Consider the following 18888-nt stretch of genomic DNA (forward strand, 5'->3'; position numbering starts at 1 on the left):
TGTCTGCCCAGCAATATTTGGAGCCTTTCTATAGCCTAGGGAGCTTTCATCTGGTAAATCATCCTCAGTGGTACAGCCACTTTCATCACCAGAGGAAGCCTTTAAAGGCTGGAGGAGGAAGTGGTAAGATACAAGTCACACCTAGAACTCTCAACAGTTCTCAGTTATGATGCTGAAATTCTCTGCCATCAATACTTGTACCAATCACCTTTATTTTACCTTTTTTTAAAGTAGATATGGTTTAGAAGAACCATTACAGTGCTTCCATCTAGTCCTTGGCTTGCTTGAGGGATTTTCCCATTGGTTTTGTTCTTTACATAATCATTTATCTTGTTTTCTGCTTCTGTGCTGTTGCTGAAGCTAAATGGAAGGCAATCCGCTTCATACAGGGTTTTGGCATTGTTCAGAAATTTGAGAAGTAATGGCAGTGTCTCTTCTATGAACAAATAATTCCCAATACTCATCTGTGTGATATTATTGGGTCGGTTAAGTGTGTGGATGACTTGGTTAAATGCTCCATGGATCTCATTCTCTTCAGCATCAGAGAGGTTGAAAGCAAGTCCACTGAAGAGCTGACGACGGGTTTCATTTTTAGCTCCGAGGATCAGCATAGCAAAGGCTGTGGAGATGCCCAAAGGAGAGAAGATAACATTTTTGGGAGATGGATCTGAAGCGATGAGTTTGTATAATCTGAATGCAAATTTTGCATTTGGTATGACTATCTTTTTGAAGTACTTCGGTTCGGTTCCTTCTCTTTCTGCTGGAGGCTGATGCTGAGGTTCAAGTGGGTTGTTATCGCCACTCTGCTCCTGTTCCTCATGATGTTCTGGGATGTGATGACAAAGGGCTTGAAGACCAGTTAACAGTTTGTGCAATCTGACTGCATATTCTGCATTTGGTATGACTATCTTTTTGAAGCTAGTTGTTTCGGTTCCCTGCCCTTCTGCTGGAGGCTGATGCTGAGGTTCAGGTGGGTTTTTATCTCCACTCTGCTCCTGTTCCTCATGATGTCCTGGGAGGCCATGACAAAGGGATTGAAGACCAGTTAACAGTTTGTGCAATCTGAATGCAATTCTGCATTTGGCCTATGACTATCTTTTTGAAGCTAGTTGTTTCGGTTCCCTGTCCTTCTGCTGGAGGCTGATGCTGAGGTTCAGCTGGGTTTTTATCTCCACTGTGCTCCTGTTCCTCATGATGTCCTGAGAGCTGATGACAAAGGCCTTGAAGACCAGTTAGCAGTAAGAAGCAGAGGATGAACTTCATTGGAACTGGTGGTGGTGTGACAATCAGTAAATTTCAGTTAACTGTATATTGCAAATAAATTTGATATTAAAATATCTGCAGTCTTATTTGAGTTTGTCAGGGGAATTGTATCTATGTAACTGAGATGCATTCCTACCTCAATGTGACTGCAGAAACTACAAATCAATGCTGCTAAAGAATATATGTAACCAGCTTGCTATCTGTTAGCACTGCCATCTGGGGCATTCTTTCCTTGATCTTCACTGTATGGTTTCACACACTTTGTAGATTACTAGGCTTCCTCCTGAAACCCTTGTCCAATGAGAGACAGAGCTTAATCCATTATCTCCTTGAGGCAAGAAGGCAGGTGGCTTTCTCTTACTATCTGCCACTGACCTTGGGGTGCCTTAGCTCCAGAGACTGTTTTTCACAAATTCTTGGGAAAGTGGGAGAGGGGCTGCACGAGTGGGATACAAAGGGATGGTAGTGTAGGGCGCCCAGCTTGGTAGCAAAGTGCTGTGGTGCACTGTATGCATGCCTGTAGGCTTGGAAAATCGCCCAGCCCATCCCCTTTCCACGCCATCCCGCAGCCCTCCTTTGTGGTGCTCCTCAGGGTTATCACATACATATCGTTCTCATCCTCATTACCTCTAATCTACTCTCCTTTCTATTTTTTTTTTGTTTTCAGGATGGGTATTCTCTTCATTGATTCAGGGGAAAAACCTGCCTGCACAGGGAACTACAGTTTCCAGGAGACCTTGGGGCTCGCTAAGATCTCCTGGGAAGTATAGTTCGCCAGGGCAGCTTTTTTCTTTGAGCTAATCTCAAAGAGGCTACAGCCTCAGTACTAGAAATACTAGAAGCGAAAAGCAATGAGGTAAGGAAGAAAGAGGTGTGTGTGTAGCAGGAAGTGCTGCTGGGGTACCATGCATGGAAGAGTAGGAAAAGCACATACCAAGCAAGGCTGGCCCAGCCACCTCGCTGGGGGGGGATTACAAAGGCCAGGTTATGCCTGAACCTGACTTTTAAGTTAAGCTTTGGTGCTTTTGTTGCCTCATCAATAAACACTACGATCAACAATACAGCGCATCTCACAGGTTTATTACCCAATGAGAGTTTTGCTTACCCAACAATGAATGTTATTTTCAAAGTATTAAGAAACAGTCACAAGAATTTTGAATCATTTACCATTTTTTTTTACTTTTAGATAATTAGTTTACTTTTAAAGAACAAAGAATGTTAGATAATATTTGAAAAAAAAAATTCAAAAGAATAGAAATGTTTCGTATAATAATTTGAAGGTTCATTTGCAGAGCATTCCCCTTTTTCCTTCAGGTGGGCAGATTCAGTGTTCTTTTCTTTCAGAAGTTTGTGCTGCTGATAGAACACAACATAGAATCCATTTAATTCTGCCATTGTTTTTAATGGGATTTGAATTGTTCCACATGGAGTGAATTTTAGGTACTCAGTCCTGCATTCAACAGAAAAAAATATTCTGTATTCTATGACGACAGAAATGACTGTTTTGGATAAGAATGTCTTGATTTTCTGCACACAGCAGAGGCAGTTCCCCGCTGTTTGACTTGGCTAAATGATTTTTATGGTATAATTTTAATATTGTACCCAAATGTCCTATGTTGTCCCACCTTTTGGAGCACCTACAGTTTGGTAATGAAGTTCTTTACTCAGTGTGGGAGAGATTTCTGTGCTACCCTGCTTTGAAATATTTTCTATCCCCTAAACTTTTGATGAAAAACATAATAGCATTCAATGCATACAGCCTAACTGAGAAATCAAGTCGCATGAGATTTAGATGGATCTAGCTATCGGGCTTAATCATCAAAGTCTACAAGGCAGAATTGAAATATATTTTGCAGAAAGCATGGCATATCACAGTTGGAATCCTGGGTAGATCAAACTTTTAGAACAATGTAGATCATACTCACAGTCTTCTGCAGAAACGCTACTACATTTCACCTGTTCTATGATATTCCTTCCTTAACCACTTATCCAGCTTTTATTTATAAAATGGCCAGTACCTCTTTTTATTAACCATTAAGCTGGAGCAAATATTAATGATCATTTATCAGATTCAAGGAATTATTGATTGGATTTTAGCCAGTCTCTACACAGTTTGTATAGTGGGGCTGGGAGGTTCTCAACACCTATCTCTGAAATTCTTAAAAGGGATATCAGAGAGCAACACAGCTGACAGACAAAGGTACAAATTCCAAAGGCACAACTTCTGTTGTGACTCATATTTTATACCCTCTCCATTGAGCATATTCAGCCAGATGGGAAGTCATACCCCCTAGGAAGTGCCTACTAATTGGGATGGACTGCTTATACCTTGTAGAACATCCTGTCTGGTTCTACCAAACCTTGAACATTGTACAGTTAGAAACTTTTATTAAAAGAGCTGAGGGTAGGGATGAATGCCAGAGGCATTGGCAATGGCAATCCACTTCTATTCGTCTTATGCCTTGAAAACCCTACTGGGTTTCAGCTGCAACTTGATGGCACTTTACACACATGCAGGGATGGATGGTATATCTTGCTCTGGGCTCAGGCACAAGGTCTGCTGCACTGAATTTTTAAAGTTTAAAGTGTTTAAAGGGATAGATGTGCCAAAGGCCAAGGAGCTCTCTTTCTCTCCTGTAATTTTACTCCCTACTGTTCTCACAGCTCTGCAGTCTCCTGGGAGGTGGGGGTAGGGAATTTCAGTTTTTAAAGGCATGGTTTTGGTTGGTGGGAGTCCAGTTTTCCAGACTGGTGAGAGTAGTGTTAGTTTCTGTGGGACCACCCATGGGGAGCCCCATTTTTGGTCTCTTTACGCATGCACATCTTAGGCCACTTCCACACATGCAGAATAATGCACTTACAATTGGTGTTTCAGAAGAAGGGTTGAAATGAAGAGATTCTCCTGATAGCTAATTCTGCATCTTCTAGAGGTCTCCTTGAAGATGCCAGCCACAGATGCAGGCGAACATAGCTGCTAGAACACGGCCATACAGCCTGGAAACCACACAGCACCCCAGTGATTCCAGCTATGAAAGCTTTCAACAATACACTTTCACAATTGTTTAAAAGTGGAATTTGCTATTCCACACAGTAAAATCCAGCTTAAAAGTGCATTAAAAGTGCATTATTCTGCATGTGCATATGGGGCCTTAGCATGGATGTAGCAATCAAAGATGCAGTGTTCATCAAACTGATATTAGAAGCTACCCAGTCATTGATATTAATAATATCTAACCACTTACTTTCCTACCATCAGATCTGCTGAAGATACCAGCCACAGATGCAGGTAAAACATCAGGAGAAATCACTACTAGAATATGGCCACACAGCCTGGAACCACACAACACCCCAGTGATTCTGGTCGTGAAAGCCTTGTACAATACAACTTTAATTTGCTTCAGTGCCAGAGCGGGGCAGATTTGCCAGTGAACACAACTTTGCCCTGGACATCTTTCATCCACCCATAGACAGCATTCCCACTCCCTCACACTGCTGTCCATGCCTTCCCCTCACCACCCCGTCAAAGAAAAGAAGCCCATCCACAGGGACTTAGCCAAAACACACTAACCTCTACATGCTCATATTGATATATTGGTATCTTGATATAATAATACCCAGAGGTGGAATCCAACCAGTTCTCACCACTTCTCTAGAAGTGGTTACTAATTTTTTCTCAGTGCCGAGAAGGGGTTACTAAAGCAACCTCCCTGCCCAATAGGGACTGGAGGTGCGTGTGTATGTGGCGGCGCCACTGTTTGAATCCCACCACCATCGGAGCCTGTTATTAAAATTTTTGGATCCCACCACTGATAATACCTGAGAGTACTTGAAAATAACAACCTCTCACTCCTCTTGCAGTGGCAACAGTGGCAGGAAGTATATGTGTGTGTGTGGAAAGGAGGGGGGAGAGAATGTCAGCTCTAGGACATGGTCCCTTCTTCAGCAGTGTGTGGTCCAGGGAATTGCTATACCTTTATTTGTGGGATTGGTAAGGACGCCATACTTCTACGTGTAACTGCAATAAGAGAAATATCAATATAAATGCATTTTAACGGGCTAAGCTAGCAATCTTGCGACTATCAGCTATGATGAGATCTGTGCCTTTAAGAATGAGTTGATGGGAAGAGTTAGAATCAGGCCCAGGAGAATTCTCAGCAGAAAAGCTGTGCAGCAAACATAAGAACATAAGAAAGAGCCTGCTGTACCAGACCAGAGTTCATCTAGTCCAGCACTCTGCTATCAAGAGAGTCTAACAGGTGCCTTTTGGGAATACATGCAGGAAGCAATGCCATGTTCCTAAGCACCTTGGTTCAAGCTAAAGCATTTACAATCTCAGATCAAAGAGGATCAAGATTGGTGGCCATAGATTTGACTTCTCCTCCATAAATCTGTCCAAGCCCTTTTTAAGGCTGAATACACTCAGACGAAGTCGACTTTAAAAAAAAAAGAAATGAACTTTATTAAATTGTGTCACCCTAGCTACAGGGAGCTAGAACTGAGGGTTCGTGCCCTCAGTCCCAGTATATCTGGAGATTTCAGAGGGGCATTGTGGCTTTTGGCCCTTTTTTCCCACAATGGTAGGCTCGGCAAAACCCGGAAGGTTCTGGGAAATGGAGTCCTGACACCCTTTTTAAAGCTATCCAGGTTAGTGGCCATCACCACCTCCTGTGGCAGCATATTCCAAACACCAATCACATGTTGCATGATTTATTAGTCCGACCTAAGGATGGATGCTTCCTGTCAGTGTACAGAGAAGAGAGACTCTACTTGCTAATTACACTTGTGCAGTGAAGAGTCTTGAGTTAAGTGTTCCACAGGCGAAACGTTAGGAACAAAACCCACCAGACCATGGCCACACAGCCCGGAAAACCCACCAGAACCAGTTGAATCTGGCCGTGAAAGCCTTCGACAATACACTGTTCCATGCATAATGGGCCACTGTTTTACTAACACATTTGTTTTGCTGTTCTGAGCAATTGTCAGTAATCAGTGTTTGCATAATAGGCCACTATGTTCTGAGATGCTATTCTGTTGAATCTCCTGGGGAAGACTCATGGGGGAGGTCAGCACCACCGGGAAAACCCTGTCTCTGGTCACCACCTACTTCTCCTGTACAGGTGAGGGCACACAGAGCAGGACATCAGAAAAAGATGTTCATTGCTGAACTGGCAATATCTGTGCATTAAACTAATCGGTGGATTAAAGCTGTCCAAGAGAACTAGGACTGTGTGTTACAGGTTAGCGGCACCTCTCTCCAGAGCCTGGATGATGACTCCTAGTGGTTTCATGTAGATGTTAAAGAGCATAGAGGACAAGATGGGTCCCCAAGCAATCCCAAAGCATAAATGTTCTAGAGCTGAACAGCAGTTCCTCAACTCCACAGACTGAAATTTTTCAGCCAATTAGAAGCAGAATCATTGAAGGACAGTTTCCCTGCTCCCAGCTCAGCTGGATTCCTATGGGTCCCATGGACAATGGTTTAAAAAGCCACCAGCAACAATCTCAGGAGAATCAACAGGTAAGTATCAGTGGTAAGTAGCCATGATGTTATGTAGCTTTTCTGGAAACTAACCACTGGATGGTCTGACCTTGTCTCCCAAGCTTAATCTATGTACAAACCAACACAAACATGTATTATGAAAGAGATTTACAGAACAATGTGAAGCAATAGTTTTGCCTTTGCAGTTTGCACAGTTATATAGCACTTAAGATAAAGGTCATTTGAATGATTCCTAACCTTGGAGGTCTCATACTATCAATGTCCCTTGAGTCCGATCTAAGCAAATGAAACTACTCTCAATTCCTAGGGTATGAATTAGCCGAGACATGTCTGAAGAAAATGGAGAAGACTGCCTACCATTTTCCTTGGAACTGTATCAAACTACACAATACCTTGCCCAGGGGTGCTTGTATATAATAGCTTCACTTCTTCCACTGCATGTTTTTGGAAGATGCAGGAGGACACATGACAAGGCAAGGAAGCTCCACTCCCAACATCAGAAACCCACAGAAGAGACTATTTTAACCATTTTTTTTGTTTGTGTAAAGTATCTTCAAGTCACAGCCCATTTATGGTGACCCTTTGTGATTTTCTGGTCAAAAGATGTGCAGGGGTGGTTTGCACAGTAATTCTGGCCTTTCTTGGTGGTCTCTCATCCAAGTACTAACTAAGATTGATCTTACCTTTTAAAAGCTGATGAGATCAGGCTAGCCTGGGCCAGCTACCCTAGGTTTTTGTCAAACGATATCACTGATAGCTTCTAGCCTACAACTATTAAATCACAACACTGACTTTTTTCCCAGGGGAGTATCACATACTAAGGGCGTTTCCCCACTCACCATGATCCCCCCCTATGCTGTTTCATTGCCCTTGTGTGCACGGAGTCCTTCACGCACTTCGCCATTTGCGCGGGTTATCGTGCTCTTGCAAGAGCCAGGGATGTTGCAGTTGAGGGGGCGCGACAGGCAGCAGCATCGCTGCTGGGCGCTGTCGCTGCCCCTCCTCGTGGGAGGCAAGTCAGGTCCCCGCACTACTCTCCCAAGTAGCCATTTAAGGTATGGGGAAAGGCCCTAAATCATGGTTGTCTGTTCTCTTGAGATCTGATGTGTTGAGGTTTATTCACATGGGACATGGCCTTTCCAGCAGTGGAACCCAAATTCTGGCATTTCTTCTCCACCAATGATGTTTGCTCTGCTCTCTTCTTGGTCTTCAGACACCAGACATATTTTGGTTTTCTGACATTATCCATTTTTTTGGATGCCTTTATCTAATTAGGGGTTTTTTTTGTGCTGAGTTTAGTTTTTGTATTATGGATTGTGAGTTCTCAAAGATTTCTTTTGTTTGAATGGCAGGCTACAGATAGTGGAATAAATGAAGAAATGAAGTTGAACTAGCAGTTCTTCCTAGTGAATCAGAATGTTTAACAACAATAACAGTGGACTTCTGATTTCATTTCCTCAATTTCTAACCTTGCTTTTATTTTTCATGTATAAACAGGTATAAAGCACTATCTCGCAGGATAGCCTTAGACAAATTGGAAGTAACTCCAGAATAGAGTTTCTGGAAGGACTGGACTATGCAATGTTGCGTAATACTATCACAGACTTTGGAGCTGCAGGGTAGGGCAGGAAAGAGTGTAGAGATTGCCTTCGCAGTAGGGGAACTAACAGGGAGCTTTCAAGGGGTCCCCTTTTCTAAGGAGTTTTGTGACTGCAAATTGGGGGACCCATCTGCCATTTCTTAATTGACTATAACAAATACAATGTGGCCTAAATATAGACGCTGAGCCCGTTGCAACAGTAGCTTGTAATCACACTCCACAGCAGGTGCTGATTCAAGGTGACTTTGGCTGTCAGCAAAATGCACTGTATTTAATGTATTACTTGAAATTGTAAACTGCAGAAAAGCTATATATGTATAATTAAAGTCATCAGACTTCATAAAAATATACCGGTAAATGTAATTTTGTAATGAATTTTGTTTTTATGAATTTTAGATATTGGCCCATATTGCATGGAACACTAACCTTGGGACTCTTCACAGTGGGCTTGCTCAGTGAGATTTCCTCACAGTTTTCTGTTTACACATGAGGAGGCACTCCCTCCTGGATACCCAGTTTTTGTGCAGAGAACTCTCCCTGCCTGGTTCTCTTAACTCCACCCATCAACTTATTCTTAAAGGCACAGATCTTAAAGACACTTATTCTTATTGCACTTTCTGTTTTCATTATGTCAAGTTATCGATACATCAATGCAGAGGGTGAGTGAGGTTCTTTTTCTTTCACTTAAAGGAGCCAGCAATATGGAAGGGGGTGTGAGGGGGAAGGCATGGATGGCATTGGGAGGGAATGGGAAGGCTGGGTGGAGAGAAGTCATCTGGGTCAAAGCTGTGCTCATTGGCAAACCTGCCTGCTCTGGTGGCCAAGCAAAATTAAAATCATGCTAGAAGTCATCTTGCTTGCCTTGGAGAGAATGAAAAGTCAGAGCGGGGCTTGAAGAAACAGATCTATACAAGAAATCTTGCTATGATGGACATTTGCCATCACAAATTATGTTGTTCATAAATACACTTTTCTCCTTTTGCCCATAACTTGTTGGACTGTGAGCATTAACTTATTATGGATAGTGTAGGGATAGATAGAATGTTCCCTGACCTTTCCTTTGTCCACTCTTAGTGTTCTCTCTTCACTACCCACAATGCTACTCTTAGGAGTTTCTCCCTTCTGAATGCTCTCTTCCTTCTCTCTCCCTTTGTCCACCATGAGGGTTGGGGATATGTTCTACAATTGCTTTCCATCCTAGCCGAGATTGATAGCTAGAAACCTTTTGTCTGCCTTTCCTATCCATTATGGAGCTCTCCTACAGCAAAGAACTTACTCTCTTTCTAAGCAAATAACACTGTTGATTTTGTACACTTAAATTGCCCTCTCTATTAAGTAAGAAATCTACTCAGTGAATGGAAGTTCTGCACAGCTCATGTGCTGCAGCATGGCTGCCATGTTTTTGCCTCAGAGCCACCCCAAGGGCAAAGGCTTCTATGTGCAATTTCAACCAATGGTTGTCCTTTGCCTTGCTGTCTCGAGGCTTCCACCACTGTGCAAAACTCCTCCGTAGCAGGCTTCCACCGCTGTGCAAAACTCCACCGGGCCTTTGGAGAGTCCAGCCGCCGATAGCCTCCTCTGCTAGTAGGGTCCCTTTATCATTAAACCATCCTCAAATTTTTGGAAAGGGTGGTGTATGGATTTCGTGGGCCCTATTTTAGGAATATATCGTTTTACATTTCTGTTGATTCTTTAGTTGTATAATCACTCTGAGTTCTTCGTAGCGTATATTAAGTTTATTAAATAAATATAAAAGCAAATAAATAAATAAATGGGCCAGTTTTCCGCATCACCGTGTAACCCCCATGCCCAGAATGGTTGAACCAGTAAGGGTGTATGACTCAGAGCAGCAGAAAGGCTGCAGAGCTCTTGGAGAAGACAAGGCTACCAGACTCGACCTTGATTTCTATAGTTTCTCCTTAACACCTTGTTAAGGTAACCAATATTGTTGGGAACTACTGGAAGGTAGTTTATTTTGCCATGTTGTAAATGTTGAGTTTCTTATTGTTCTTGTGGCTCTTTGTATTTAAATAGTTCTCCTGAAACTCTTCATCATGTTGCATCCTGTTCATCAAGCCCTTTGATCTTCTGGTGCTCAACCCACTTGCAAAGAAGAATTGGACTCTGGCAGCATCAGTAGACTGTAAATATGAGGACTTGAAATGCAACTCCGAACAGGACCTTGAATCTGTAAATGTTAAATGTTGATGCTTAATGTTATTTGTAAAGAGAAGTAACTGTTTTGTTTTAAATTTGGTTCTTTGCAACTCCTTCCAAGTACTGCCCCACAGAACCCACAAGCTGAGGTTACAACTGCTCTGGCCCACCCCACCAATGGACATGCACTGAGAAGTGCCCCCCCCCCACCATGCAGTGAAAAAAAACCCGGAGGGAGAAACCTTGATTTTTAGAAAGAAGGGAGAAACCTTGGACAGAAAAGCAGCATGGTAAGGCGTAACAGAAGGAAGTGCAATTCTCTTGCTAATAAACAAGGATTTTAGGATTTACATTTTAGACCGGTGAGCAGTGGATCCCATTATGCAGGATTTAGGACGGGAAGAAGGGGCAGGCTGATTCCCAGCCTGTTTTGTGTTCAAAACTGTACAGTGAAGTGACTGGGAGGGAATGAAAAGCATTCAGCCAATCCGAATGCAGGGAACAGAGGCTGCCCGCGCATGAGTGAAAGAGGCTGCGGAATTGTTCACGGTGCTTAAGCAGTGCTGATGGGAAAGCCCCAAGCTTGTGGGGAGCTTCCCTCACTGGCCCTGACTCGAGCGAAGGAATGAGCCGGGGAGCAGTGGGGAACTGCAAGCAGGGTGAGAAACCCCGCAGGAGGTATGGTCCCCGGCTAACCACGGAGCATTTGGAAAGTGCAAAATCAGTCTCTGAAAGGTAAATAACGGCTGCATACTGACTTGCACTTTAAAATCACACTTTTCTTCTACACTCTGTCACAGACAGTCCTTCAAATACTTAATAGAGCGATCATATCCCCCACCCCCCAACGCATCTTCTTTAGACTAAACATTCCCAAGTCCCCCAGACTTTCTTTGTAGGGCAGTTTCCAGACTCCTGATCATCCTCGTTGCTCTACTCTGGACCAGCTCCATTTTGTCTACATCCTTTTTGAAGTGAGGCCTCCAGAACTGCACAGGGTACTCCAGGTACAGCCTGTCCAATGCAATGTACATCTGGACAATGACACTTTGTGATTTGGATGTCATGCCTCTGTTGATACAACTAAAGAACATATTAGCCTTTTTTCCTCTGCATCACACTGGCTGCTAATTTTTAGCTTACAGTCCACCTGTACCCTGTGAACTTGTTGACGTGCACTTGTACCCAGACTTGTATCCCCATCCAGTATGGTTGTTTCTCATTTTTGGCACCCAGATGTAGAACTCTGCATTTATTCTTGTTGAACTGTCTCTTGTTCACATCTGCCTCTTTTCCAATGTGTTCAGAACTCATTGAATTCTATCTCTATCTTCTGGTATGTTTGCTGCTTTTCCTGTTTTGGTGTCATCTGCAAATTTAATGAGTGGTCCCTGGGCCTCCCCATCCTGATCGTTTATTAAAATAATTAGTAGTGTTCCTGCCACGCTATTGTGGCTATTATCCTCTCGCCTACAGTCCCAAGAATCACACAGATGTCCATGCAGGTCCAATGATCCCCAGCATAGCCTTTTGGGAGCAGCAGTGGAGGAACCGGGTTTGATTCCCAGCTCTGCAGCTTGAGTTGTGGAGGCTTATCTGGGGAATTCAGATTTGCCTGTGCACTCCCACACACACCAGCTGTGTGACCTTGGGCTAGTCACAGCTTTTCAGAGCTCTCTCAGCCCCACCCACCTCACAGGGTGTTTGTTGTGAGGGGTATGGGCAAGGAGGTTGTAAGCCCCTTTGAGTCTCCTACAGGAGAGGAAGGGCGGATACAGATCCAAACTACTACTACTACTACTACTACCACACCACTACTTACTACTACTACTACTACTACTACTAATATTTCTTTTCTCTTCTTCTTCTTCTTCTTCTTCTTCTTCTTCTTCTTCTTCTTCTTCTTCTTCTCTTGGGGCAGTCAAACGGGAATCCCTCTTTCCCCTTCACAATGCAATAATGTTACATGGTGCTGGTCATTTTTAGTATAAGGTAACCTCTTTCCATTCCACAACGGAACTGTCCAGGAGTGCTAATCCTTGGCTGCCCGCGAGGCTGGCTGACATGCACAGTCCTGGCTTTGGTAAGGCAGAACTGGGGCAAGGAGGCTATCCCAGTCAGGCAGCAGAGGCAGAGTGGTGAGGTGCTCAGATTGAGGCCAGCTCCCTTGGTCTTGAAGGCTACATGCAGTGGAGCCAGTAGTGTTGGTTCGCCTCACCCCGCGGATTTCTTAGAAGAAAAGGCAAACTCCAGCTTGTTTTAGAAAAAAAGAGAGCCAGGGCGGCACAGGTGAGGAAGTGGGTAAGTGGTGGTTGGATGTGAGGGAGGGCAGAGTGAGGATGAAGTGGATGTGTATGAGAGTATGTGTGTTGTGTGGTAGTAAAAGGAAAGGGAAAATCAAGAGAGTCAAAACTGTCCAGGATGCTTGGAGGTTATTTAAAAACACAGTAATAAAAGCTCAGCTGGAATGTGTTCCACAGGTTAGAAAAGGCAAAACAGTCCAAGAAAGTTTCACCATGGTTAACAAGAGAGGTTGAGGAACATCAGAAAAGAAAAATGTCTTTTAGAAAATGGAAGTCCAGTTTGACTGATGAAGAATATGAGAGGGAAATACAAATGGTGGCAAAAAGAGAAGCAAAGAAGCTGTAAGGACAAGCAAAAAGGATTACGAGGAACGCATGGCTGCAACATCACACTACAGCAACAAACAGTTCTTCAAGTACATCAAAAGCCAGCGCAGCCGCAGCCAAGCGAAGCTGCAGTGTCCGCTAGGGATGACAAAGGAACAAAGCGGCGTGCTAAAAGACGGCAGGAGATTGCAGAGAAGCTGAATGAATTTCGCATCTGTCTTCACTCAAGAGGAGGTGAGGAAAATTCTGCAATCTGAACCAAGCCTTAGGAGGCAAACCGGTGAACCAGACAAGATAGTGGGTAGACAAGGAAGAAGTTCTGGCAGCCATTGATAAATCCAAATGCCAAAATCCCCTGGCCCAGATTGCATCTAACGCAGAGTTCCAGCATCGTCACAATGAAATTCACATATGCCCCCCTCACTTTAATATAAAATCATCCTGAAAATCGTAGCCCCATCCTGAAGACCGGGTGGCCAAATGTCACACCAATCTTTAAGAAAGGGTCTAGGGGACCCAGGAAATTACAGGCCAGGCAGTTTGACATCTGTTCCTGGTAAATTAGTAGAATCTATCATTAAAGATAAAATTATAAAACATGTAGAAAAGCAAGACTCGCTGAGAAAGAGTCAGCATGGCTTTTGCAGAGGCAACTTGTCTTACAAACTTACTAGAGTTCTTGATGGCGTAAACAGACATGTGATATAAAACCAGTGACATTGGTTCACTTGGATTTCCAAAAGGTTCTTGACAAAGCTCTACCAGAGACTGTTGAGAAAACTCAGCAATGAAGGAATAAGAGGGAAGTCCTCCCTGCGACGAAAACCGGTTGAGAAACAGGAAACAAAGAGTGGTATAAATGGGAAGTTCTTCACCGAGATAAGCTGGGAGTGGTGTCCTGGCGACCCGCTTTTGGGACTATGCTCTTTAACCCATTCATAAATGACCTGGAAGTAGGGGTGGCAGCGTGGCGGCCAAGTTTGCAGATGATACCAATTGCTGTAGGGTGGTGGAGAACCACAAAGGATTGCTAAGAGCTCCAAGCCGACCTGATAAATTAGGTGAGTGGGCTCAGAAACGGCAAATGCAGTTCGAATGGCAAACAAAGGAGACATAGGGCAAAACCAAACTTCACATTACACGCTTACAGGGGTCAGTGCGCCCGCTTTAACGTAAGGACGCCGAAGCGCTTAGCTGATAAAGTTCCGGGAATGCACCCAACGGCAGCTGTAAAAGGCAAACTCTATGCTGTGGGATCATTAGAAAAGGAATCTCGATAATAAAACTGCAAAAAAGATTGTCATGCCCTCATATAAAGCAGTGGTGCGACCGCGCATTCTGGGAAAGCACGTCCGCCCTGGTCACGTGATCTCAAAGCATATTGAGCGTTATGCCGCAGCACAAGACCACGTGATGCAACGGTCTCCTGGCGAGGAGAGGCTGCAGCGTTTGGGATTCTTTGAATAGAGACGCGAGGTATGAAATATCGCTTCCAGTAAATGCCGTGAGGTTGCTGACAGAGAAATTTTTAAATCCAGGGGCATACATTGAAAATGCTGGGGAAGAATTAGAACTAATAAAGGAAACACTTCTTCACGCGAAAAGTGATTGGTGTTTGGAATATGCTGCCACAGGAGGTGGTGATGGCCACTAACCTGATAGCTTTGGTAAAGGGCCTTGGACAGACGGCGAGAAGTCGATTTGGCGGCTACCAATCTTAGTCCTCCTTAGACCAGACGGTAAATGCTTTAACAGACCAGAGATCGGAGCAACAGCCGCAGAGAAGGCCATTAAGGCTCACATCCTGCTACGTGAGCTCCTAGGCACTCTGTGGGCCACTGCGAGTATAGAGCTTGGACTAGATGGACTTTGGTCTGATCCAGCTGGCTTGTTCTTATGTTCTTATGTTCTTAGTATTGGGTGAGGCACAGAGAGTGAAAGTTACCTGCATGTGTGTGTAGGGGAACTCTAATTCGACATCTCTCACACGTCAAAGTGTGTATGTGTTTCACTTCCACTCGTATTACCTAACAGTATTACCTATTTACTGTTTTCACTGCACATCTCTGGCCATCTCTGCGAACATTGTAAGGGCATACCAATCCCTCAGGCCACAGACAGGCTGCACGAACATTCTAAGGGTGACAGTTAAACAGAGCCAGCTTCTTATGCGGCCTGGCGCGCTTCAGGAAAGACGCTTTTACCTGGCTCCAGGTATGGACTTTGGCAATTTGAAGGTCCGACACCTGCCCGCAACAGGAGTGGACGCTTGGTGAAAATTTGGGGGCGATCCGTCCAGCTGTTTCGGCATTAGGGCAAGACCAACAAACGAATGGTTAGCTTTTTATATATTTAGATTGAAAAGTATTCGGCCCAGAACAGAGCGTAAATGATTTCAGATCTGTTCATTTTCTGTGGTTTCAGTGCTTTCTTGAATATACTGGACATAAGGGTTGCCAACTCTGGTTTGGGAAACTCCTGGAGATTTGGGGGTGGAGCCCAGGGAAAATAGGGTTTGGGGAAGAAAGGATCTCACCAGAATATTATGCCATAGAGTTCACCCTCCAAACCAGCCATTTTCTCCAGGGGAACTGATCTCTGTGTTCTGGAGAGCAGTTGTCATTCCATGAGGTCTCCAGGTACCATCTAGAGGCAGCCCATCTTAATTGGATATAATCAGTGCTCAACTTCTGTTGAAACTGCTTGTCATGGTCAGTGGTGGGATCCAAAAATTTTAGTAACAGGTTCCCATGGTGGTGGGATTCAAACAGTGGCGTAGCGCCAATGGGGATGGGTGGGGCATGGTGGGGGCGTGGTCGGGCATTCCGGGGGCAGGGCATTTGCTGGGTGGGGCTGTGGCATGACGCGAGCCACCGCGCTCTCCTTGATCCTTGGAAAGCTGGAATGCAAGCAAGCGCAGGCTGCCACGCACCTCCTGCTAGACTGCTTCAGAGTGCCTGCTATGTATACTGCTGAGGGAGGCCGGAGGTAAGGGCGAAGGTTAACAAAAATCACGATGGCAAAATCACCAATTAGTAATCCCCTCTCGGCATACAAAAATAATTAGTAACCTACTCTTGGGAACCTGTGAGAACCTGCTGGATCTCACCTCTGGTCAGGGTCAATGATGATACAAAGGAATTCTACAAGATTATAATGTATAAAATAATTTAATTACATGAACAGTTTTCAGTCTGTGTTTTTATTCATTCCCAGAAAGAGCAGTTATGGCACTACCAGAACTAGGTTGAACATGAAGGAAACAGTGCAGTCTTAGGCAGAGGCACAAAACCACCTTCAAGTCAGTTGAAACCAATGACTTAGACTTGTGTAACTGTTTAGGATTTCACTGTAATGCAAAGGTAAAAATCCATTTTGTTGTCATCTGTCAATTTTCCGTTCAGACAATAACTCACATGATGGGTTCAAGGGTTTTATTGAAGACATGAGAAAGACAGGAGAAGACAGTTCTGGCAAAAGGCGCCAAAACAGTTGATAATATGTTGCAGCAACTCCCAGCTACTCCCCACCCCCACATGTGAACCAAGTCAGTAGGAAAAGTCCAGCCTGAAGGTTCATCCCAGCCACCGAGCTCCAAGGCCAGGGAAACAGATAAGCAGCACCTGCAGATGCTAAAGCTCTCCCCAGCAATTCCCCCCTCCCAGCGATGGCATTCTGACATTCTGTGAGCATCCTGACAATGGCATCCTGACATCCTGAAAGGCTATAATTTCTAACCTCTGGTTGGCAACACAATATTCATAGGTTCTCAATTTTTCCCATGAAGACGACTGTTGATCGGTTAATGAGAACTATCAGGAATGGTTGATCGAATGAGATCCGAGAAGAAGGTTGAGATAGTTGAATATGACTCTCAATCAATTGCACTGTCTCAGTGGATGATCGTGAACTCGACTGAGTACGATCCTCTTGAACAACCAGCTGTACTCCGTGAACAGCCTGCAGTGGACCAGGAAAAATATGTACAGTCAATGTATACCAAAGAAAAGGACTTGCCTATTTATTTTTCTATGAAACTCAAAGTGGCTCAGTAGTCCTGGGGCTAACAGTAAATGAGTTATTTGGTCTTTCACTAGTGATGAACACTTCCAGAGTGTTCCATGGAAAAATCTATGGACTTCCCTGGATGTTTAGTTATGTCACTTTTTGAAGATTACACGGTTGCCTTTTTACAATGAGACTTGGGAACCATGCAGTGTTCCTTCTGCCCCTCCCCCACAAACATGACACTGCCCCCAAGACCCAGGATCTAAATCCATTATATGTAGATGCAAAGTATTTCGAGGACTTGCTTATGAAATACTAAACTTCCAATATCTGGTATCTGTTTTATTGATTTGTGCAATGTGTATGTAGTGCTATTTCATGTATCAAATATGTAACTACTTAAAATGAAATCCGGAGGTCCGGAGGTCCGGAGGTGAAAGTGCACAGAAAGTCAACCAAACATTCCACTGGTGATCTTGAAATTATGCTACCATAACCAGAAGCATATGCTGAAGGTGTGGCAGCACCATGGGGGCCCACTGCAGGCACACTGGCACACCTGCAATCAGTGGTGGGATCCAAAAATTTTGGTAACAGGTTCCCATGGTGGTGGGATTCAAAGCGTATGAGCCATGTGTCGGCCTGGTAGGGCACAATGGGGCATGGCAGACATTCCGGGCATTAATTATTTCCTCTGTTACTGTAAAAAACTCTTACTGTAAAAAGTTCCTAATTCCAGCTTGTATCTTTTCTTGTCCATATAATTTTAAACTCATTACTTATAAGATCCTATCAAGCCTTCTCTGCCAACAGAAACAACTACTTCTCCTCTACTTGACTGCCTGTCAAAGTCACTTCTAATACTTTCAAATAATTTAATTTTGTTTCTAGAAATCAAAAGGTCAGGATACTTAAACAAGCGAATTTTACCATATTGCTAAAACATGTTTTTTTAAAACAGCCCAACAGGGAGAATTATCCCGTTTTTTTCTACCTTAAGCCTAACCAGCCACATAGGAAACAACAGGGACTTTATGATTTTTGGACCTAATGGAATTTCCCTAACGAAAAGCGACCCAATTAAGTAAACCTCTAGGCACATTACAAATAATTAGTAACCTACTCTTGGGAACTGGTGAGAACCTGCTGGATCCCACCTCTGCCTGCAATGCCAGTGCACAAAGGGAAGTGTCCAGAGATATGCCCGGAGTTAGTTGCCTCCTTGAGCAGCTCCAGTTGCATAACACTGATGTCTGCATGTCCAGGACAGAGTCCAGCAGGGAATTAGCCATCTTGGACTGAGACATTTGTACTACGCTAATTTGTTTCTGAGTCCAGTGGAGGGGTCAGCCCCAGAATAGCCTATGAATCACCCGCCTATATTGCTGATCCAGTATTGCCCATGTCAGGCACCACTACTGCACAGTGGGTGGCTACATATTATCACCTGGCCACCCCTCAACATCCAAAAGGAGAACCCCCCATACTCCAGCTATTGTTGTTGGGGAAGGTGATAAGCATGTTGCAACAGATGGTTAACAGTAGTTTACCAGCTTCCAGTTGGAGCCTAGAGATCTCCTAGCATTACAATTGATGTCCAGATTACTGAGATCACAGGAGAAAATGACTCCTGTAGAGGGTAGCACTATACCTTGCTGTGTCTTTCCCTGGGTTGTACACCGAAAGCTCTAGGAAGGTCCCAACCTGGAGTTGGTAACCTTAGCATGACT

The 18888-nt window shown here is 44.0% G+C and overlaps 1 protein-coding gene across 1 annotated transcript in view; it reads right to left on the reverse strand.

Annotated features, from left to right (window-relative positions):
- The window catches only part of LOC125426375 (alpha-1-antiproteinase-like), a 43313-nt gene that overhangs the window by 17694 nt on the left and 6731 nt on the right, over positions 1-18888 (reverse strand). Inside the window, exons 5-7 of the mRNA XM_048484631.1 lie at positions 16913-17110; positions 15355-15396; positions 13230-13288 (exon numbers count right to left, since the gene is read on the reverse strand). Of these exons, the coding sequence (XP_048340588.1) occupies positions 13230-13288; positions 15355-15396; positions 16913-17110 (299 nt within the window). The remainder of the gene's footprint in view (positions 1-13229; positions 13289-15354; positions 15397-16912; positions 17111-18888) is intronic.

This window comes from Sphaerodactylus townsendi, linkage group LG02 (genome assembly GCF_021028975.2).
Source record: "Sphaerodactylus townsendi isolate TG3544 linkage group LG02, MPM_Stown_v2.3, whole genome shotgun sequence".
Classification (NCBI taxonomy): domain Eukaryota; kingdom Metazoa; phylum Chordata; class Lepidosauria; order Squamata; family Sphaerodactylidae; genus Sphaerodactylus; species Sphaerodactylus townsendi.